At 40.7% G+C, this 25,158-nt stretch overlaps 1 protein-coding gene across 1 annotated transcript in view; it reads left to right on the top strand.

Moving 5' to 3' along the window:
- The first annotated feature begins 5,264 nt into the window (after nt 1-5,264).
- The window catches only part of hdac4 (histone deacetylase 4), a 243,538-nt gene continuing 223,644 nt past the window's right edge, over nt 5,265-25,158 (top strand). Inside the window, exons 1-2 of the mRNA XM_014164296.3 lie at nt 5,265-5,745; nt 20,574-20,828. Of these exons, the coding sequence (XP_014019771.2) occupies nt 20,807-20,828 (22 nt within the window). The 5' untranslated portion in view covers nt 5,265-5,745; nt 20,574-20,806. The remainder of the gene's footprint in view (nt 5,746-20,573; nt 20,829-25,158) is intronic.

Raw genomic sequence — 25,158 nt, forward strand, 5'->3', positions numbered from 1 at the left:
GTAACCAAAATTAAAATAAAATCAAAGTATTAAACCATTCTTGGAACAAAAAATTAAGAGTGTACATTGTATGGGACAATGTACATATATTTTTGGGAAAGATATTTTGATAAAAGAGCTTAAAATGTAATGAATTTAAGGTTATTTACTATTTGTTGATGTAAAAATCGAAATGTATCGATTTTAAGGTTGTGTCATTATAGTTGAGGAAGGGGTGGGACCACCAGAAATTCTGGTGAAAAGAAAATCGGGTCCCCGCTGAAAAAGTTTGAATACCACTGGTTAGGGAAGTCTTACTTATTCGTCTTTCTGACCCTGGCAGTCATTCTGAATGCAGATTGTGGGAATCCACTCTGGCTGGATTCCAATAGGAATTAAACATTGCTTTGCAAGCCAACATAATGTGAATTGATGCTAGTTTTGCTTTAGCTTATGCTGGTCACCAGTGTCCAAAACACAAACGAAGGCAGGTCACCAGCGAAAACACAACGAAGGCTGGTCACCAGCGAAAACACAACGAAGGCTGGTCACCAGCAAAAACACAACGAAGGCTGGTCACCAGCGAAAACACAACGAAGGCTGGTCACCAGCAAAAACACAGCGAAGGCTGGTCGGCCAGCAGAACCAGCTAGACCATGCTGGTCAGACCAGCTTGACCAGCTAAACCATGCTGGTCAGACCAGTTTGACAAGAATCTGACCAGCATGGACCAGCTTGAAATGTACCGTATGCAGGTCTACATCAGCAGGGTTTGGATAGTGTTAGTGGATGGGAGGCCTTTGTGGCATAGTATCCCTGGTATAGAAAGCAGAAGCCTTGCAGGGAAATACTGTACATAATCATAATATTTTCCTCTGACTGAGACCAAAATAGGCCTCACTTCCAGATCTCAACACACCTCCATTCCCTTCAGTGACATCCATCTCCGTATCCATCCAACCATCCATCCATTGCCAGAAGCAGAGAAGCTTGATGTTTAATGCTGTGCTCGGTTCTCCTTTGCTTCACTGAGAGTGTAATATCATCACGGTGATGTGCATTCACTGAGCAATCCACTGAAGAATTAGCTGGTTTCTTCATGCCAAGAGCAAAACTGAGTCCTTTCCATTATTTTGGGAGGGGATTGAATGTGTTGTCTCTTGACTTGCAATGCGGGAAATTGCCTTGCCAAACAGTTTAATGGACATTATCCTATGAGTGGATGAGACTGCTATAGTGTGGTGTATATAGTGTTTGGTTTTTTACTTTTTTTTTTGTAGCTCGAGAGGAAGAGCTAGTGATATAAGATCATTTTCTTTTTGAAGGGGAAATGTTCGGGAAGTATGGCTCAAATACTCAAACAATGCCATGTGATGGGTAAACAGCCTGCTGTACCAGTGACATGATTTGTTTATGCACATTTTTTCTAATTCATAACTTGAATTCATAACTAAACAGAGCGATGAAAACTTTGGTCAATGCCGTAATGTTTGTGAAATTGCTCATAAAAATGATATCTGCACAAATGTGTGCTGATCACACTTGATAACTGAGGTCCAGTGTGAATGGAAAAGGCTGGTTGTCACGTCCTGACCAGTACCAGAGTTTTGCTCTTAGCAATCAGAGTAGTTTAAAATCGTAATTTATAATTTGTCAGTAGTGATGTAAAAATATATGAATGTAGATGTCGATGGCTCCACCTGCCTTTTCCACAATGTGCTGGAAATAATTATGCTATAGGCTCTTTGTTGAGTACAGCTCCCATCAGATGCTATAGAGTTAGTCTGTCCAGTAATGGTATCGCTTATTCAAATACTTCTGCTGGATTAGGCAAAACGGCATTGTCATGTATAATCATGTAGATGCAGGTAATTTGCAAACACATGAACCAGAAATCTATGTTTCTTCTATAGTAAATATCGAAATAATGGGATGTTGACAGAACCTCTCATTCTTCAGAACACTACTATTTAGCTTGGATGATTGTGCATCATTCTTGGCAGTCTTCCCGTCTTTGAACGCAAAGTGTGTGTGTGTGTGTGCAAGTATGTGTGTGTGTGTGAGCGTGCGTGTGTTTCTGCGTGCATACTTATGTTTCCCCACCACATGAAAATGCATTGACTTTCTATGGGATTATGACATGCAGTGAACAAATTCCAAATCTGCTTTTAACTTGTGCTTTTTGTTAATCCACGCCAATACGTCATTTTTTGAGTGGTGAAGCAAATCGTCAGATAATGACTGACGTCAATGACCCCGACGACAAAGAGGAATGGGTTGATTAGTTCAAACTGCTTCTAGCCACTGTCATTATTATTTTTGACTGCACTGTTATTGATTATTACTGTCATTATTGCCAGTGCAGCCATATATAAACTCAGTACTTGGCAAGCAGCCAAATGACTAACACAATTTCAAGAAATGTATTATAATGGTTTATGACACAATTTAAACAAATGTATTATAATGGTTTATGACACAAAATAAACTATCTATAAATTAATAACAGTTTGTAAACTACTAATACACCCATTGATAAATACTTTTTAAGTAGGCCTACCTTAATGTAAATATGTCATGACTTCAAGATGATTGGCTCCTTAAGTAGGAGCAGATCCTGAAAGTCTTTATCAAATCAATATTCTTGTAAACAAAACAACCTATGAGTGACTGTTTGTTTTGCTATTGTGTTGGGAACATGGCAATTGTATCAATCAGAATAGCTACTTCATATTGGGAATTGTAAAAGTGGACCCACCTCAGTTTAATAGGCAATTTTAAAAAGCCATATAATAGCATCAGGGTTGGGGAGTAACTGATTACATGTAATCTGATTACAAAAAAACTAACTAATCAGTTACGTTACCAGCAAAAATGCTTTAATCAGATTACATATACTTTTGAAAAAATAGATGATTACTTTTAAATTCAGAAAAGATGTTTGCGGGAAAAAAAAAACCCAATGACACCTTCAATTCAGCTTTGAATAAACGTGGTCGTTTAAGTTTGTTCCACCTGAGCGAGTCTGACCACAAGTCAGAGAGCACTATGACGATGACCATCTTTCCCGTAGTTTTTTTTGTCTAGCCAACATAGTGTCGCTCACACTAAAAGATGTGGCACAGACGGGGTCACCGTACAACAGCGGTGGGCAAACTTTTTGGCTCGAGGGCCACATTGGGATTTTGAAATTCAATGGAGGGCCGCATTTTTTGGGGGACCAATTGTTTGTTAAAAGCAATTAAAGGGGGCCTCTCAAGTGGCACAGCAGTCAAAGGCACTGCATCGCAGTGCTTGAGGCATCCTTACAGACCCGGGTTCGATCCCAGGCTGTGTCACAGCTGGCCGTGACTGGGAGACCCATGAGGCAGTGCACAATTGGCCCAGCGTCGTACGGATTAGGGTTTGGCCGGGGTAGGCCGTCATTGTAATTAAGCATTTGTTCTTAACTGACTTGCGTAGTCAGAAAAAGATTAAATAAATGAAAATATATACACTACCATTCAAAAGTTTGGGGTTACTTAGATGTGTCCTTGTTTTCTGGTTAGAGCCAGTTTGTGCTGTTCTGTGAAGGGAGTAGTACACAGCGTTGTACGAGATCTTCAGTTTCTTGGCAATTTGTCGCATGGAATAGCCTTTATTTCTTAGAACAGGAATAGACTGATGAGTTTCAATTGAAAGTTCTTTGCTTCTGGACATTTTAAGCCTGTAATCGAACCCACAAATACTGATGCTCTAGATACTCAACTAGTCTAAAGAATGCCAGTTTTATTGCTTCTTTAATCAGGACAATATTTTTCAGCTGTGAAGGGTTTTCTAATGATCAATTAGCCCTTTAAAATGATAAACTAGGATTAGCTAACACAACGTGCAATTGGAACACAGGAGTGATGGTTGCTGATAATGGGCCTCTGTAGGCCTATGTAGATATTCCATAAAAAAAATCTGCCGTTTCCAGCTACAATACTCATTTACAACATTAACTACACTCTACACTCTATTTCTGATCAATTTTATGTTATTTTAATGGACAAAAAAAATTGCTTTTCTTTCAAAAACAAAGGCATTTCTAAATGACCCCAATCTTTTGAACGGTAGTGTATGTCCAGTGATTCTTGAAAATGTAACTTATAAATGCCTCATGAGCTAAGTTCAACTGTCACACTCCATGAGAACATTGTAAATGTAAACAAACACTGTATAGCCTCATAACATTGTTAAAACAATAATTTTTATATCATGGATGGTCAGTCCTTGCATCCATAGCTCTGTCTATTAATATGAGAGTGGTTACATTTCTCCAGGCCCATCCCTCAGCTTTTTACCAAAACAGAGGTGAGGCAACTGTTTAGTTATTGTTTCATTTGTGGATTTGCCCTATAAACAGATGCATATTATCAAGACATCAAAGTATCACCAACAAAAAGGTAAACAATAGCCCTTAAGCAAATGCAGAATATGGCATTCATTTTTTACATGTAAATAGCAAAGCATGCCATGAGCGCAGCATTTTTTTCCAACTCAAATCAATGAGCCCAACCAGTCCTCCATGACAACAAAATCATAAACAACAGACTAGAGCTGACTAATCAGTCCTTAGTTTTGGGGTTATGCTCAGGTAAAACAATTTGGCTAATCTATACTTCCATATTTCCATGTCCTATTCTTGAAGATCAAGGGGTATAAACATTGATTGGAATGACTGGAATTCTGATAGACTTTGTTTTTAATGTAAAGATATAATTAAATCGTATTATATGTAGTAGAAAGCAATGGGTTAGACGAAGCCTACATAATCAACCCATAAAGTAAAATGTAACATCCATATATGGCCAGCTATGTAAACTTTAACATTGTTTTATCCTGCAATGAATGTCATTCAATTGGTAACATACATTTTGTGTCTTCTTCTAACGCCTCTTAAGGGGAAAGTAATCAGATTACGTTACTGATTTTGTGTAATCCAAAAGTTACATTACTGATTACAACACACGTTTTCAGTCAGACATTCACAATTGCCATTCAGAGTTGAAATACTGTATCTAGCCAACATTTTGAATTGAATAACATTGCTTGTTTGTGAACGTCAGAGCTGTAACAACTTGACACTTTGGCAAGCACAAACGCATACTAGTAGTGCATACTAGTAGTTGTCCTAGTCATCGCTCCTGCTCGAGAGTCTACACATTCTGGGTGATGCGAAACAACTTCTTCATCTCACTGGCTTCTCTTGCGAGCTCTCATTGGCTATTGCTGATCACCCTCATATTGCGTCTCCCGAACCGCTCACATTAAACTAGCTTCGGTCACGGCCCCGCGTCCCGAGAAGGCAACGAAATTAAGATTTTTGTCGTGTAGCGTATCCATGCTTTTTAAGGGGATAGTAATTGTAAGTAATCCAAAAATTACGTTACTAATTACAATGTTGGACAGGTAACTAGTAACTGTTACAGATTTAGAAAGTAACCTACTCAACCCTGAACAGCATTCTGTGGCAACATGAAGTTACTCCAGTGTCAAACAAGCCGACCGACATCATTCGGTGAACCCGCCTCCTAAGGAAATGCAGGAGAGCGCGACCACTGAGGTATAGCGCACGACACGTGATTTATTGGTTTGCCAAAATCCAGTATGGCGGAATCTGTGAATGACTCTCTCACTGGCGTTTTCTCCAACGGGTCCTAAATTCTACATGTTCGATAGAGTGGGGCTGCTGCATACGGAGCCTGGATAGAAATCACAACATTCAGGAGGGCGTTTGTTCAGGTAGCTTTCTTTTACACAAATACGACAATCCGATACAGCAGTTGTGAGATTGGACAATTTAAACTATGTTGGCTTGATTTGATATTATTTGCAACTCTATTCAGACCGAGGTGAAGTTGTTATCGCGGTCTATTTCTTGGTAGCTATGGTTTTGACTTTCTTTTTCAATTCAAGTATCGCCTAGTTGCATATATCTTTGGAAAGTGGTGGGTGTGTAGCATCTTAATGTCAGATAACTTCTTAATGTCATAATGTATTTTATGAGTAGCTACATTACTTAGACCGGCGATATTTTGAAGCAATACGGTGATCTCCATGGTCCAATACTCAAATCGGATAAACATGTAACGTTAGTCCTGTAAGATTCCACCAACACAACTGTTACATTATCACTTGAGCTCCCCAATGTGGAACTAGTTGAAATAAGATAATTGGGTTATCGCTGATTATGCATGTTACAAATTGACACTATTGCACTTTATACTTTTGTGTGAATTCGTTTTTAAAAATCTGTAGCTCGTGAAACCCTGTATGTCATTTCGTGTAGTTAATGGAGTTAATTCGCAAGTCACCATTTTTCAAAGCAGAGTTGGTATTGGTTGCTAATTAGAGGGTGTCCAATCATAAACGCATTTTTTGACCAATGAGTAAAATAAGGCCACAGAGAAAAAAAAGTGGTAAAAAATATGGAAAATAGCATTGCGTCAGCTAGGCTGGATGCTGAAAGGCTAGCTGTTGAACTCTTTCTTCTCTAATCCGGAGTGTCATAACACTGTCATGACACATATAAAGTGCATTCGAGAAAGTATTCAGACCCGTTGACTTTTTCCACATTTTGTTACGTTACAGCCTTATTCTAAAATGGATGAAACTAAAATGTCTCATCAATCTACACACAATACCCCATAATGACAAAGCAAAAAAAGGTTTGTATATATTTTTTTTGCAAACGTATAAAAAACAGAAACACCTTATTAAGATAAGTATTTTGACTCTTTACTATGAGACTCGAAATTGAGCTCAGGTGCATTCTGTTTCTGTTGATCATCCTTGAGATGTTTCTACAACTGGATTGGAGTCCACCTGTGGTAAATTCAATTGACTGGACATGATTTGGAAAGGCACACACCTGTCTATATAAGGTCCCGCAGTTGACCGTGCATGTCAGAGCAAAAACCAAGCCAGGAGGTCGAAGGAATGGTCCGTAGAGCTCAGAGACGGATTGTGTCGAGGCACAGATCTGGAGAAGGGTAACAAAAAATTACCCCAAGAAAGCAATGGCCTCCATCATTCTTAAATGGAAGAAGTTTGGAACCACCAAGACTCTTCCTAGAGCTGGCTGCCCCAGCCAAACTGAACAATCGGGGGAGAAGGGCCTTGGTCAGGGAGGTGACCAAGAACCCAATGGTCACTCTGGCAGAGCTCCAGTTCCTCTATGGAGATGGGAGAACCTTCCAGAAGGACAATCATCTCTGCAGCACTCCGCCAATCAGGCCTTTATGGTAGAATGGAAAGACGGAAGCCACTCCTCAGTAAAAGGCACATGACAGCCCGAATGGAGTTTGCCAAAAGGCACATAAAGGACTCTCAGGCCTGAATGCCAAGCCTCACGTCTAGAGGGAACCTGGCACCATCCCTATGGTGAAGCATGGTGGTGGCAGCATCATGCTGTGGGTATGTTTTTCAGCGGCAGGGACTGGGAGACTAGTCAGGATTGAGGGGAAAGATGAATGGCGCAAAGTACAGAGAGATCCTTGATGAAAACCTGCTGCAGAGAGGTCAGGACCTCAGACTGGGGCGAAGGTTCACCTTCCAACAGGATAACGTCCCTAAGCACACAGCCAAGACAACGCAGGAGTGGCTTTGGGACATGTCTCTGAATGTCCATGAGTGGCCCAGCCAGAGCCCGGACTTGATTGAACATCTCTGGAGAGACCTGAAAATAGCTGTGCAGCGACGCTCCCCATCCAACCTTGACAGAGCTTGAGAGGATCTGCAGAGAAGCATGGGAGAAACTCCCCAAATACAGGTGTGTCGAGGACTTGAGGCTGTAATCGCTGCCAAAGGTGCTTCAACAAATTATTGAGTAAAGGGTCTGAATACTTATGTAAATTTGATATTTCAGGGGTTTTTTGCAAACATTTCTGTTAACCTGTTTTTGCTTTGTCATTATGGTGTATTGTGCGTAGATTGATGAGGGGAAAAAACTATAATGCATTTTAGAATAAGGCTGTAACATAAAAAGTCAAGGGGTCTGAATACTTTCCAAGTGCACTGTATTTAGACCTGTTATGACATACAGTATATTGCATCATTTCATGGATGGTTATGACACCTACATAAGAGAGTCAAAACCTACCACAATAGTTATTTTATGGTTACTTGTTTATGTTATACAACATTTTCTGAAACTGACCATATTAAATGATCATTGCCCACAAATTGATGTCAGACATGCACCTACCCCAATACTCTGTTGCTGATGACTGGGATGAGCCGATTTCTGGAGCTGGACACCCTCTTTTCGACTGATGACTACTGACATAAGGGGGCATGTACATGATATGCCTATCTGGCTTATATGATTATGATGGTCATAATGCTTCTCGACAGTGTCATGAAGTGTATTGTCTTAGTCCAAGTAAAGTTACACCGGATGGCCATAATGCTTCATGACAGTGTCATAAAGTGTATTTTCTGAACGTTTTAAAAAATATGATGGAAAAAAACATGACTGTTAACAGAATTCATTACAACAACAACAAAGGACTTAAGAAACAAACTTTCAAATGAAAGGAAACTTCTTGGCAGGGAAAAAACACATTTGAATAAATGTGGGTTTTGAGACTTATGTAGGTGTCCTAAAATAACGCAATATATGTCACTGCAGGTGTAAATATATGGGTCAGGATAGTGTTATGACCTGGTTATGACCGTGTCGTAACGTGTTATAGCGCTGGGTATCATGTAAAGTGTTACCAAATTATCGTATCTAAATGTGAAATGTCATAGACTACAAATTAAAAGAACAGATCACTCTGGAGTCAGATGTTAGCAGAATGTGTAATTTAGCCTATAAAACAAAAAAAACTATGTTTTATGAAAGAATTAGGCAGGTCTGATCCTGAAAAAGAAAGGAAATTCTTGCCTATTACTTCTTGCCTATTTTATTAGAGCAAAAAAGTAGTGTGTACTTCCAGTAGTTAGCTACGCTTCTACATGGCAAAAAAAGTAATTAACAACTGAAAACACTACAAAGATTTTAATTTAGTTTAATTCCCACCAAGCTACTGCAAAATGTAGTTAAATTGCTAGTTGAATGATATGTAGTCCACTACACCCAAACCAATACTGGTAAGATAGATATCGATTTTGAGACGTGACATGTAGTATTTTAATATATGCTTTTTATATTAATGCGAAATTCCTGTTATTTTTTTTAGAATATTTCTCACAAAAACAAGCATATCTTTGTGAAATGTCAACAAAGCACCTTTTATTTTCAAAGCCTTTTACATTTAATTCCGCTCCGCTCCTGTCATGTTAATTTAATTTTTTACGACCACCACAACATGTAAAATCCTCAAAAGTCGCTGTGAGAAAGCGGCACCACTCTGTCAGCAGAGCTCGGTGCTTATTACCGGATGAATAAGGTTATGAAATCCGACTTTGGGATATTTTCTTAATCGTATGTAAGAGAAAGACCTCACTGAACAATTCAGAACGAATAATCATATGTCTTGGTGAAATGTAGTTTATAACATAAGGAAGTGAAATTTCATCACCAAAGTGTGTTTTCACCCACTCTGGGCAGAGAGGGTGGACCCTATTTACCATATCGGATTCCCCACAATGTTTTCAGGTGACATTTAACAAATCCTGCTGTTCACATCGATTTACGCTACTCAGTGACATCTTGTTTACTTCAATTAGTAGACTAGTAATTGCCAGAATGTTCTATGGCATGGATGTCATATTTGCTTAAAAATTGGCTTGTGCTTTGTGGAAGGCTACTCCAAAATGTTAAATGTTGGTGTTTGTTGGTGTTTGAACTGCAAATTGCCCCTTTAAGTTTGTCTTAAACCTGTAACATTGTATTAAAGGCGCAATATGCAGAAATCGCTCCACCATAAAATTCGAATAGTTCGCCTAATTTCAGTTTGTGAATAAACAAGCAATGTAAAGTGTAGAGAATCATTGTACCATCTAAACAGCTGTGGAATTTCTTTTCAATAACCAAAAAGATTGTATTTTCAGCTGTTTCATGCTGGTGTAAAAGACGCAAAAACTAAACTTAAAAATGGGAAGCATAGAAATGCCGCTCATAGAACATATCTACTGCTTCTTAGGCTTGCTTTCAATGAGACTGACAGATCTATAACTCACATTTCTATTTGAATTTGGTCTGTTCTCCCAAAAAGTTTCATATTGCAGCTTTAACTTTACAGCATTTCAATACTTGTTTTGCAGGCTATATGCATTGCTGTTGCATATACATGGAATTGAGGTAGTTTGTGTAATTAGTAGAATATGCACTGTTCCTTATTAATCATGTTATGATGTTGTTAGTGATTGTTCATATGTGCATGTCAGAGTTTGTTGGTTTTTGCATGTGTTGAACTTGACTTATTGGGGTTATGTGTTGGTATGGTATTTGTAGGCCTATGTGTGTGTTTGAGTTCGTATATGAGGTGAGGAGGTGACATCAGTGAATCAGGGTTAGCTAAACTGGAGTCAGAGGGAGAGTCTCAATTGCATTGCCTTTATTCATTGCATTCTCTTTCCTCGCCTCCTTCCCAAAATCCATTGGATGAGAAGGTCAAAGGGGAAGGCCCTCTGACCTTCTCATCAAATGGGTTTTGAGAAGGAGAGAGGACATGAGGAATCAAGGAAATGCAATTGAGATTCTCCCAGAGGCCTCAAGTTAAGTAGTAAACATACAAGCTCTAATCTGTGCTCTTGCGCCTAGCGTCTAGCTGAAGCAATTTTTTCCACATTCCAGTTCTCAAGGACTGGCGTTCCTGACTCGTAAATTCCAATCCTCACAGGAAGAAGGTCATAGCAGCCTTTCAAGAACTTGGCACTGACAGAGGACCGCTCCTTAATGACAACTCGATCTCAGGGAATGGGACTGAATGGTGTAACAACCCAAGTTTTCTACTGCTGAGAATAAAAATCTGTTTAAAGCCAGAATCCGTAATTGCTACATTCATTTTTCGACTTACTGTATAAATCAATGATATTTACCCATTAATTCTTGAAGAATAAAACACATAAATGCCTCATAAGCTTAGTCAAATAGTCAACGTGTGTGCTATATTGTATGGTACGTTTTAAGAGAGGTGGTGCAATATTTTTTTAAATCTTATGTGTATTTTCCGTAACAACACCTGGCCAGATTCATCAGATTTCACAGGACATGCTTTGATGCCAGGGTCGTGTTCAGTAGTGCACATCATAGCAAACTTTTCAAATGATTTGCAACAGAAAACAAAAATGAACCTATTAGATACTAACTGAACGTAACTCCCTGTTTCACTCTATTTCAAAACGTTTTCTCCCCACTGAACATGACTCAGCCAATAGACAAATTCTCAGACCGTTGTGCCGGGGGCTCTGAGAATAGCCCTGGCTTCACCCTCCTGTACCCATTGCCCCCTCAGCCCTATTAACAAACAGTTTAGCATCCCGTTGAGCGGAACTCAGACCCGGCCGTTGTTTATTTGGCCTGTTCCAGACGATTTAAAAAAGTCCCCAAGAATTGGCATTTATGCAGAGTTGTCAATTAGAACGGTCTTGTTTGTTGCCGTTGTCGCTCTAATGAATGCTAATGGTCCATTAATGTCAGGGAGACAAGGTGACATGACGCCTACGCCTCACCAGCGGGGCACAGTAAACAGAGTTTGCCTCGTTCTCCCTCATTCTACTGCTTGTTAAAGTGCTGCGGTGACTATGGAGATGTGAAGAAATGGAGGAAGAATGGTGGAGTGAGTGTGGTAACGTGAGTTTGAGAATGGCAGAGAACAGGTTAATGACATTGCGGAGGGAAGGTAGGAGAAAATAAAAGGAGAGACAGCGATGGTAAAATGGTGGTAGAGAGGGCAAGTTGACACGGATGTCGTTTAGAAGGCTCGGTAGATGGCAGGGAAAGTGTTCACTTCCTGCTTTTTGTTTGGCTGAAAATTGACTGGCTTTTGTGGCCGCGGCACAAGGCGGGGTGTCAGGGTTCCCACTATAGAGACACGCCGAGCAGAGTTTATAGTCAATGTTGAGTAAGTAACCACTCAATGCTGAGGCTTGGACGAGAACTTAGCCTACACATGACAGAATTTACATTTCCCATGTCTTTTCTTCTCCAGTGAGCTGAACTTGTAAACTAAAATAGCACATTTCTGACATAGTATTGCACTGTTGAAGAGATGTTTAACTCTGCTGCTAACATTTATAGAACTGGATAAGATGTTATTTTATTAACCAGATGTCTATCAGTGTTGCTGCCACCTAAAAGTAAAATAGGATTGAGTGCAAACTTTGAAAGTTAGTCCTTCACTGTACTGAAAAAGCTGATTCCGCCTAAACTAGACAGGGACTAATGAGTAGGCCTATTATTAGTGCTGGGAATTGCCAGGGACCTCACGATACGATCACAATACTTAGGTGCCAATACGATATGTATTGCAATCATCACGATTTTATATGTATTGCGATTTGATACTGTGATTTTATTGCGATTCCAAACATATTGCTCACCATTTAACTGCTGCAGAGGGACAAGAGAGAGCCATGAGAAAACAGCCATGAGAAGACAGGTTTTGTTCAGTCCTAGAAATAAAAGTGCTGAAAATAAATTGGCTCCCTATTTAAAAAGAAGACGGAGAATAAGCTATGAAGGAAAATTCCCTAAGCCAACCAGCACAAAAATAATATTGCGATATTCCCTAATACAATACGATATATCATATATGCAACTGTATCAAATCCCCCTCCCCATCACTACCTGTTATGTGCCTATATTATTTTGGGGATTCATTATTTTATGCTGTAATAATGTTTGTTTTACCACATGGTTGATCAGCATCTAGAAAATCAGGAAGTAAACTCTGCACTATAAGATTACAAGGCAACGTTTGAGAGAAATGACTGCATACATTGCATTCGGAAAGTATTCAGACGCTTTGACTTTTTCCACATTTTGTTATGTTACAGTCTTATTCTAAAATTGATGAAATATATTTTTCCCCCTCATCAATCTACACACAATACCCCATAATAACAAAGCAAAAACAGTTCATTTTATAAAATAATAGGAACAGAAATACCACATTTACATAATTATTCAGACCCTTTACTCAGTACTTTGTTGAAGAACCTTTGGCAGCGATTACAGCCTTGAGTCTTCTTATGTATGATTCTACAAGCTTGGCACACCTGTATTTGGGGAGTTTCTCCCTTTCTTCTTTGCAGATCCTCTTAAGTTCTGTGAGGTTGGATGGGGAGCGTCGTTGCACAGCTATTTTCAGGTCTCTCCAGAGATGTTCGATCGGGTTCAAGTCCGGGCTCTGGCTGGGTCACGGAAGGACATTCAGAGACTTGTCCCAAAGCCACTCCTGCGTTGTTTTGGCTGTGTACTTAGGGTTGATGTCCTGTTGGAAGGTGAACCTTCACCCCAGTCTGAGGTCCGGAGTGCTCTGGAGCAGGTTTTCATCAAGGATCTCTCTGTACTTTTCGCCGTTCATCTTTACCTCGATCCTGACTAGTCTCCCAGTCCCTGCCGCTGAAAAACATCCTCACAGCATGATGCTGCCACCACCATGCTTCACCGTAGGGATGCTTTCGGGTTTCCTCCAGACGTGACTTGGCATTCATGCTTGGCATTCAGTTCAATCTTGGTTTCATCAGACCAGAGAATCTTGTTTCTCATGGTCTGAGAGTCCTTTAGGTGCCTTTTGGCAAACTCCATGTGGGCTGTCATGTGCTTTTACTGAGGAGTGGCTTCCGGCTGGCCACTCTACCATAAAGGCCTGATTGGTAGAGTGCTGCAGAGATGGTTGTCCTTCTGGAAGTTTCTCCCATCTCCACAGAGGAACTCTAGAGCTCTGAAAAAGTGACCATTGGGTAACCAAGGCCCTTCTCCCCCGATTGCTCAGTTTGGCCGGGTGGCCAGCTCTAGGAAGAGTGTTGGTGGTTCCAAACTTCTTCCTTTTAAGAATGATGTAAGCCACTGTGCTCTTGGGGACCTTCAATGCTGCAGAATTTTTTTGGTACCCTTCCCCAGATTTGTGCCTCGACACAATCCAGTCCCAGAGCTCTACAGACAATTCCTTCGACCTCATGGCTTGGTTTTTGCTCTGACATGCCCTGTCAACTGTGGGACCTTTATATAGACAGTTGTAGAAACATCTCAAGGATGACCAATGGAAACAGGATGTACCGGAGCTCAATTACAAGTCTAATAGCAAAGCGTCTGAGTACTTATGTAAATAAGGTACCGTAATTTCCAGACTATAAGCTGCAACTTTTTTCCCAGGCTTTGAACCTCGCGGCTTAAACAATGACGCGGCTAATATATGGATGTTTCCCGCTTTCAAAAAAAAAACAAAAAAAAAAACACATTCTGTGACGTGCTCAGTTTTTTGGCGGCATGAAGCTATCATTAGACCAATGAAATTGCCGAACGGGTTAAGGTCAAACAACTTTTTTGTTTACTGTTTAGATTAAATCGAGCACTCTCAAACTTCCCATCATTCTGATTACGGTAGTCATTTTGTCACCCTCATCATGGCAAAGACACGGAGAAATGCATATGATGCAGCTTTCAAGTTGAAGGCGATTGATCTGGCTGTTGGAAAAGGAAATAGAGCTGCTGCACGGGAGCTTGGTCTTAATGAGTCGATGATAAGACGTTGGAAACAGCAGCGTGAGGAATTGACTCAGTGCAAAAAGACAACTAAAGCTTACTGCTAATTTTGAATTTTTTGTTACAAGCCGTGTTTCGTTAAAGCCTATTTATTTTTGTTACAAGCCGTGTTTCTTTAAAGCCTATTTATTTTTGTTATAAGCCGTGTTTCGTTAAAGCCTGTGCAAAGTAAATTTGTTTCAATGTACCGGTAGGCACCTGCGGCTTATAGACATGTGCGGCTTATTTATGTTCAAAATAATATTTTTTTTTAAATTCAGTGGGTGCGGCTTATATTCAGGTGCGCTCAATAGTCCGGAAATTACGGTATTTCATTTAGTTACATGTAATAAATTTGCCAACATTACAAAAAACCTGTTTTCACTTTGTCATTATGGGGTATATTGTGTGTTGATTGATGAGAGAAAAAAATGATTGAATCAATTGTAGAATAAGGTTGTAACGTAACAAAATGTGGAAAAAGTCAAAGGGTCTGAATACTTTCCGAATGCTCTGTATATGCAGCCAGTCCATAACATAATGGATACAGCGAATGTTAAAGTTCAACAACAGAATAACCATTATCACTTTTATACAACGGGTTACCAACATATTCAAATAATGATTGACATAGTTTCATTAAATGTTAATTTGATACATTTATTCATACTATTTCATCCTTCCACAAGATATAGTCCTGACACAAATCAAGGGTTGCTAGAGACGCGACCCAGTCGTTCAGTCTTTTTGTTCTGTATCTATGGACGCGACCCAGTCGTACGTTCTAAATGTTCCATTGCCATACTGGCTGCTTTTTATAGTGGAGATCAAGTTTATTAGTTGCCTGGATGGGCTGATGAGACAGTGGATTGCGCAGTCAGATGGAACATATTAAATAGGCATTTTAACATCATAGATTTAGCCGGTGGCAACTTTTGTAAAGACACCGGCTGGAATGTGGTTTTAACCAATCAGCATTCAGGATTAGACCCGCCCATTGTATAAATTACAGTGTCTTCACCACTTTAGACTTCTATACAACGCCTCGATAAGAAATCTAAATGATAGCTCTTGTGTAGAAGGGTCTAGTGTTCACAAAGTTTGACAGTTCTAAGCTTTAAAGCTGACAGACATCGGTGTCAAGGTACTTGTAGCTAACAAAATGGCAGAAAGCCTAATGTGAAGAGTAGTTTAGTCTGTGAACAGCACCAATTATAGTACAGTGCCAGAGTTGAATGTTAATGTAGTTTTAATTGTCTCATCTCAGACTTGTGGATTACAGGAAGCTTTGTCGAGAACATGGAATAATATTTGTTACCTCTGTTTGCATTCCACCATAAAATATTTCGCAGATATTTAGTATAATAACTTGAAATAAGTGCATGTAGAGTCAGAAGCGTTTTTTACTGCCTAACGTCGGACTAAATCCTTAACTGGGAAGTCAGTTGGATTTCCAAGGGCTGTTTTGTTCTTGTCAACTGTTGAGAATGTTTTACTTTTCGACAGAACTGTCAGTTTTGGAGGCATTGCTGTCTATTACACATTGAAAGGGTCAAGACTTGTACCTATTCAGTTTTGAGATACGAGCCTCCCCAGCCCCCACGCTCTCCTAGCCAACACATACCACACTCCCTGCCCCTACGAGAACTCCAACATCACACTGAGCAATATCCCAGCGATTGTATGTGCTTGTGCCTGTATTCTTTTTTTAAACTGCTGATTGATGTGAAACCTGCGGGCTACAGCTCGTCTCTCTTTTCTCTGAGAACATGAGCATGCAGCAGCGAGTATTGTGTCAACATGGGGAGGGTTCTGTCATGTCAGATAAGGTGTCATTTTCCTCTCAGCACAGCCAGGCTCCACTCTCTCCCGCCTTCCCTTCTCTCCCTTTCCTCTCCCCTGTTGTCTCCCAAGTGCCCTGCCATCAGCACCAATGAGTTCAGACAACCATAATCCTCACACCAGACAATATTTTTGGGGAGGGGCTTTGCACCCTAAATGCTCACCTGTTCCTATCCAAGCCTCCATCCCCCCATTCCACTCCACCCCAGCCATCACCTGCCTTAACAAAAACTTTCAGGAGCAGCCTCTGTCAATAAATAGAAGAAAAACTCCAACCACAACAAAAACACAATAACGTGTCAAGCCGCCATCGCGTCATTTTCCCGATACATACGCGCAGGCATGTACATACACTACCGTTAATTGTGGTCCCTGAGTGAATTATTCATACTCAATTAGGCCCGAGAGGCAGGCAGTAACTGTGGAACACCAGAAGTACATTTCAGTGATTAATTTTGCGCGCCGCACGGCCCTAATTGTTGTTTACCACTGGCAATCTCGACCCCATGTTATTTTTATGCAGACATGATTACCTTCGGTACAGTTCGGAGCACTGGGGAAATGAATTATTTTATTGGCTGCAAGAGACACATTTCTGTCAAGTGAGGAGACATTTTCAGACCTGTATATTGTTGATGTGCACTTCTTATCCAATTGGTCGGTCAAAAGGGCCTACAACTGGAAACATTAAGGTCCAATGCAGCCGTTTTGCTCTTAATATCAAATCATTTCTGGGTAACAATTAAATACCTTACTGTGATTGTTTTAAATTAAACTGCTCAAAAATAAACAAAACATAGCTTCTTAGAAAAGAGCAATTTCTAAAGCAAGACTTTTGCTAGGACTGTCTGGGAGTGGTCTCAGTGGGAGGGCAAGCTGAAAACTAGCAGTTATTGGCAGAGAGGTTTGGAACTCTTTCTTGTTGGTCTATTAACTAATTTACCGCCTGGTGATAAACTCCATCTCACCAAATTGGGCTGAAATTTCAGGCGGTCTTTTTAAATATCTCTTACGCTAAAAGGGGCATTATCATAATTTTCACAATTTCACAGTATTATTCCAACCTCATAGTGTGGAAATATCTAAAACACAGGTAAATCATGTTTTTGACTGCACTGGGCCTTTAAGATGGAGATGTTAAGACAGATTTGCAAGATAATTATTAGTTCACTCAATCATTCATGTATATTGATATGAGCCATCAATGGAGTGTTGACAATTTTATTTAACCTTCATTTAGCCAGGTTAGTCATTAAGAACAAATTAGCCTTTTACAGTAAAATAATGACCTTGTTTGTCAAGAACCTTAGTCTATTCACAAATGCTCAACATGATATGGCTTTGGTTTGACATTTATGTGTTACGACATTTATATGCGACAGACCCCAACTTCCCCTGATTTTAAAAAAATATGGCTGGGTTGACTATAGCAGCGCAAACGTGCGCTGGGAAATCTCTCATGGCGCGGCAGATCAGACGACAAGCCAACACTCCCCCTTACCAGATTGTCACTTTGAGTATTATGTCACTGGATCCCTCCAGGCCATATGTTATTACACGCGCACGCATGCACACGTACACTGAGGAGATCTCATCAGCACAGACTGTAGTATTGGTAAGTCTTTTTGACCCGTTCCTCCTGAGTGGTATTAAACTAAGTAGGGCACATACCGTAGCAGAGCCTTTTGTAAATTAACATCTGTGTTCCTATTGCACAAGTTCAGTTGTTACCTCCTCGTTTCTAAACGTTTTCTCCCTCCTGAACACGAATCTGATTTTCATTTGGTGTCAAATAATTGCTTGACCTTGGAACCCTTTTGCATTGAGGAAACAGAAGGGCAGATGTTCAAGGGCTGCAGTCCAAATCTCAACCCTACTTAGCCAAGTGTCCACTTGTTCACGCTCCCTCATTGATATCAAACCATTGGATTGGTATAAGCATGTGTTTAACCATATTGCTCACACCTGTCCATTCCTTGTAAATCCATGAACGTGTACACTTCGGGGGGGGGGAAGTAGGGCGAATCGGAGGGCAGCCTGAGAGTGTTTTGTTTTTAGGGATGTGTGCCATGCCGGAAAGACTGGAAATGATGTATTGTGTGTCAAATAGCGAGTGAAGACAACTAAATGCTGTCTTGTTTGACAGGTTGGACTATTATATTGGAGCAGAGGGGATATATTGAGACAATGTGTCGTGTAGCCTCACCAAAGCAATGGAACTAATGTGCATCGTTGACACCGGAAAGTAAACACTGTTGTTTAGAATGTCGGAGGTGATGTTAATATTGTGCGTAATAGCAGTAAGACCGGCTTTGATGCTGCTTTTGCAGCCGAGGCCTAGGGTTTTGCCCAGGCCCAGTCTTCTGAATAAGTTATTAACCTACTCCAATGAAGGCCATATTTGGCTGTTATTATTTCTGTGGTTAAATACAGGCATGACCTTTTCATTGTTAAGTACTTCTCTCTCTACTGAGAGGGCAGTGTGTGTGTGTGGCGCGTGTGGGTGTAACTGCCTGTATGTGAGTCTGTCACTGTCTCATTGTTTGCCCTAGCCTGTGGACAGCATTGGCACCTTTTTAGGCACCGTGTGTACTGGGAAGGACTGGAGGCGATCTCATTATTAGCACGTGTAACCCAAACTGCCCTTGTAGTGAAGACTCTGTTAGAATTGAGACCGACTATTTTTGTACAGGATGATATCTAATATTCTACAGGACTGAAAGAGAGACAGTCTGCACATATACAGTGCATTGACTTTTTCCTCATTTTGTTACATCACAGCCTTATTCTAAAATTGATCAAATAGTTTTTTCCCCTCATCAATCTACACACAATGCCCCATAATGACAAAACAAAAACAGTTTAAAAAAAAACCATTTCTGCTAATTTATGAAACATAAAAAACAGATATCACATTTACATAAGTATTCAGACCCTTTACTCAGTACTTTGTTGAAGCACCTTTGGTGGCGATTACAGCCTTGAGTCTTCTTGGGTATGACGCTACAAGCTTGGCACACCTGTATTTGAGGAGTTTCTCACATTCTTTTCTGCAGATCGTTGCTGCACAGCTATTTTCAGGTCTCTCCAGAGATGTTCGATCAGGTTCAAGTCCGGGCTCTGGCTGGGCCACTCAAGAACATTCAGAGACTTGTCCTGAAGCAACTCCTGCGTTGTTTTGGCTGTGTGCTTAGGGTTGTTGTCTTGTTGGAAGGTGAACCTTTACCCCAATCTGAGGTCCTGAGCGCTCTGGAGCAGGTTTTCATCAAGATCTCTCTGTACTTTGCTCTGTTCATCTTTCCCGAAGGCCCGATTTGGTGGAGTGCTGCAGAGATGGTTGTCCTTTTGGAAGGTTCTCCCATCTCCACAGAGGAACTCTGGAGCTCTGTCAGAGTGACCATCGGGTTCTTGGTCACCTCCTTGACCAAGGCCCTTCTCCCCCGATTACTCAGTTTGGCCAGGTGGCCAGCTCTAGGAAGAGTCTTGGCCAGCTCTAGGAAGAGTCTTGGTGGTTCCAAAATTCTTCCATTTAAGAATGATGGAGGCCACTGTGTTCTTGGGGACCTTCAATGCTGCAGACATTTTTTGGTACCCTTCCCCAGATCTTTGCCTCGACATAATCCTTTCTCGGAGCTCTAGGTACAATTATTTTGACCACATGGCTTGGTTTTTGCTCTGACATGCACTGTATTTTTTATTTTTTATAAATGTGGATATATTGGCATGGGTGTTGTTAGGCCCGAGATGAGGTCGAGGGCTGGCAAACCGTGCAAATATATCCTCCAAACACCGGCTTCGAGGGCATTATCACTTTGTTATACAACGGGTTACCAACATATTCAAATAATGATTGACATAGTTTCTTTAAACGTTCATTAAACGTTAATCTATTTTAGAATAAGGCTGAAACGTAACAAAATGCGGAAAAAGTCAAGGGGTCTGAATACCTTCCGAAGGCACTGTACAAAGGCTTGTACAGGTGCATTATATGTGAAGTAATATGCCTATATAGTATTTATTTAACGGCAGCATATTTGGTCCACATATGACTAACCTCACTCCAACTTGTGTGTTCATGTGCCCTTGACAGGTTGAATTCATGGGAGTGAAGAAGCAAGCCAACGGCAATACCCTGAAAGCTGCGTTGTCTAGAATGAGCCCTTGAGACGCCCCCCCCCCCCCCCCCCCTTCATCATAGTCTTCCTCGCAGTGTTCACCCAGCCGGATAGCGGATGGTGTTCATCTTACACCCCCAAGAGGAGTACTGAGGCCATTGTCCTCATCCTCTTCATCAGTTTCGCTTCTCAGGAGTGGTACCCTACGATGAATTCCTACAGTCGACAAGGTAAGAGTTTGTCTGGGCTTGCTAACAGTAGCCAGCGAGCAGCCCTAACACCCTGGGAATTGAAATGCACTCTGGGAATCGTAGTGTGCTGTGTAAAAGCAATTGTATTTCTATGTTGTGTAGACCTATTGCAAGATAGAAGCTTCAGAAATGAGCTTCAAAGTGCTTTTTTTATATCGCTTTAGAACTAAACTATTAATTTAATACATTAAATTATTTAGCTGTAATGAATAATGAATCACGGGCCTAATGAATGTCATTTGACCCAATATTAAGGCCATAGATCAAATTCCGATTTAAAACAGTTCAGATGTAATTGTAACATTATTTTGTATGATCTGAGTCTTAGATGGTTTTGCATAAAGAAAATTGCTGGGGCTTACATTCCTGGGGCCTACATCCATACATCTTCATTATATATTGCTGCTGCTAAATGCATATGGGGGAAACAATGAGTATGCTTACATACACACGAATAATGCAACATTAAACTGATTATGGCAGAAGGCAGTATGACTACTAATGAGCGTAAGCTCATAATCGAAGTTTGCATATACAATTTAAAATACCTGGTTTTCTGAGCAATCTTTAGAATTGTTAGGACATGTAAACAGCTTAGTCGGCGTTCCAGCGGTGTATTTGATCTGTGTATGTGGCAGCAGCTGTAGCACAAGCCTCCCTCTTATGTGCGAGCAGGATTGGGGAGTAACCGATTACAAAAATATTGTAATCAGATTACAGATACTTTTGAAAAACTAGATGATTACTTTGAGGATTACTTTGAAATTCGGAAAGGATGTTTACGAGAAAAAAAATCTTTGACACTTTTCTCAATGACATTCAAAGCAGGATTGAAAAAAGGTGCAAGTTTAAGTTTGTTCCACCTGAGCGAGAGACCACTATGATAATATACCAAATGTGTTTGATGGATTGCGGGAAAAGAGCAGGAATAGGCTTTTGTAGGCTACAGTCCAAGCTATGTCTTCCAATGGTGTGACTGCTGTCGGCATCCAAAGATTATCCAACTTGAATAAACACTTGGAGGTAAGGATGACAGCAGTGGTGTAGTCTACGGCGATACGGATATCACTTATTATTGATCTTTACATAGCGCATTGATGTGATTGTGAATCACACTGCTGCTCTCTCATTTTTAGCTACAGTATTTGCGCCTTATGGATTGTTGTTATTGTGGATGGCTGTTCACAAATCCAAATGTGTATTTGAACCCAGTAATGGTTGAATTCAAGAAGTTTAAGCTGCCTATCAATCTTTGTTTTCGAAACCAGTGGACAGCCAGTGAAATATGCGCTCTTGAAACAGCTGCATAGTGCGGATCCCAGCCTATGGAATAAAAGTGGGGCTTTTATTGCTCAATCCAATTCATGCTGATGAAATAAATTATCCATAGGCCTAATGGACACATGCTCAAACTAGCACACTTTTGATAGACTTAAAGGGGAAATCTGTAGTTGCTACGTCCATTTCTGGACATATACACTGCTTAAAAAAATAAAGGGAACACTTAAACAACACAATGTAACTCCAAGTCAATCACACTTCTGTGAAATCAAACTGTCCACTTAGGAAGCAACACTGATTGACAATAAATTTCACATGCTGTTGTGCAAATGGAATAGACAACAGGTGGAAATTATAGGCAATTAGCAAGACACCCCCAATAAAGGAGTGGTTCTGCAGGTGGGAACCACAGACCACTTCTCAGTTCCTATGCTTCCTGGCTGATGTTTTGGTCACTTTTGAATGCTGGCGGTGCTTTCACTCTAGAGTAGCATGAGACGGAGTCTACAACCCACACAAGTGGCTCAGGTAGTGCAGCTCATCCAGGATGGCACATCAATGCGAGCTGTGGCAAGAAAGTTTGCTGTGTCTGTCAGCGTAGTGTCCAGAGCATGGAGGCGCTACCAGGAGACAGGCCAGTACATCAGGAGACGTGGAGGAGGCCGTAGGAGGGCAACAACCCAGCAGCAGGACCGCTACCTCCGCCTTTGTGCAAGGAGGAGCAGGAGGAGCACTGCCAGAGCCCTGCAAAATGACCTCGAGCAGGCCACAAATGTGCATGTGTCTGCTCAAATGGTCAGAAACAGACTCCATGAGGGTGGTATGAGGGCCCGACGTCCACAGGTGGGGGTTGTGCTTACAGCCCAACACCGTGCAGGACGGTTGGCATTTGCCAGAGAACACCAAGATTGGCAAATTCGCCACTGGTGCCCTGTGCTCTTCACAGATGAAAGCAGGTTCACACTGAGCACGTGACAGACGTAACAGAGTCTGGAGATGCCGTGGAGAACGTTCTGCTGCCTGCAACATCCTCCAGCATGACCGGTTTGGCGGTGGGTCAGTCATGGTGTAGGGTGGCATTTCTTTGGGGGGCCGCACAGCCCTCCATGTGCTCGCCAGAGGTAGCCTGACTGCCATTAGGTACCGAGATGAGATCCTCAGACCCCTTGTGAGACCATATGCTGGTGCGGTTGGCCCTGGGTTCCTCCTAATGCAAGACAATGCTAGAACTCATGTGGCTGGAGTGTGTCAGCAGTTCCTGCAAGAGGAAGGCATTGATGCTATGGACTGGCTCGCCCGTTCCCCAACGCCACGTTGCACCACAGACTGTCCAGGAGTTGGCGGATGCTTTAGTCCAGGTCTGGGAGGAGATCCCTCAGGAGACCATCCGCCACCTCATCAGGAGCATGCCCAGGCGTTGTAGGGAGGTCATACAGGCACGTGGAGGCCACACACACTACTGAGCCTCATTTTGACTTGTTTTAAGGACATTACATCAAAGTTGGATCAGCCTGTAGTGTGGTTTTCCACTTTAATTTTGAGTGTGACTCCAAATCCAGACCTCCATGGGTTGATAAATTGGATTTCCATTGATTATTTTTGTGTGATTTTGTTGTCAACACATTCAACTATATAAAGAAAAAAGTATTTAATAAGATTATTTATTTCATTCAGATCTAGAATGTGTTGTTTAAGTGTTCCCTTTATTTTTTTGAGCAGTATATATATATATATATATATATATATATATATATATATCCATTGATTCTTGAAGAATATAACTTAGAAATGCCCCATGAGCTTAGTTCAACTGTCACACTCCATGAGAACCCAAAATATAAGCTTGTTTTTCTCTGTTTGTAAACATTATAAATGTTAACACTGTATAGCCTCATAACATTGTTAAAAAAATATGGATGGTCAGTCCTTGCATCCATAGCTCTGTCTATTAATCTGAGAGTGGTTACATTTCTCCAGACCCATTCCTCTGCTTTTTACCAAAACAGAGGCGGGGAGTCCGTTTTGTTATTGTTTCATCTGTGGATTTGCCCTTTAAACAGCTGCATATTATCAAGATATCAAAGTGTCACCAACAAAAAGGTAAACAATAGGCCTATAGCAAATGCAGCATGTGGCATTCATTTTGACATGTAAATAGCTCTTTTCAGTAGTGCTCAAAGCATACCATTCCATGAGCGCAGAATTTATTTTTCAACTTGAATCAATGAGCCCAATCAGTCCTCCATGACAACAAAATCATAAGCAACAGAGTAGGGCTGGCTAATAAGTCCTTCATTTTTGGGTTATGCTCAGGTAAAACAATTAGGCTAATCTATAAATCCATATTTCCAAGTCCTATTCTTGAAGATGAAGTGGTAGGCTATCGTTTTTTTAATGTAAAGATATAATTTAATCGTATTATTATATGTAGTAGAAAGCAATGGGTTAGAAGCCTAAAAGTTGCGTCATACTGCAGCACACCTTGCGGGCTGCTGCAGATTTCTATGGCACGTTATTTAATTGTCAGCCATTTTTACCATTAATGCTGGTTAGTGCTATTTTGACCACCAGAGGGCATCTTTGAGAATTATTTGATAGTCTTCAATATTGGCATTACCTTTTTTGTAAGAACATAGTATATGGAATTGATTTTAAGAAATGTAGGTTTATTAATTTGATTAATATTATGGTGTTTCTATTCCAAGAAAAACGAAAAACGAAACCCTCAGGGAACGGAAAATATGGCGCTGTACAACGTGATGGTCGGGAGTAGGCTACAGTAATTAGAGCATAAGAGGATTGGAGAATTCTAAATTAATATCGAAGGGTAATTTTTCGTTAGTGAAAATCTGATCTGTGAGAATATCTAAGGGGCTTTTATATCATTCCAAATGAATAAAAAATAATCTAATTGTTTAAAAATTAACAATATTTTGGAGATTATTTCGTTTTCATTTAACTTAGAGTGAGCGAGGAAAAAGGCCATTCTTGAACATGGGGTGAGACATTCTCACTAATTTGTAAATAA

The sequence above is a fragment of the Salmo salar genome, chromosome 21 (assembly GCF_965601325.2).
Source record: "Salmo salar chromosome 21, fSalSal1, whole genome shotgun sequence".
Classification (NCBI taxonomy): Eukaryota; Metazoa; Chordata; class Actinopteri; order Salmoniformes; family Salmonidae; genus Salmo; species Salmo salar.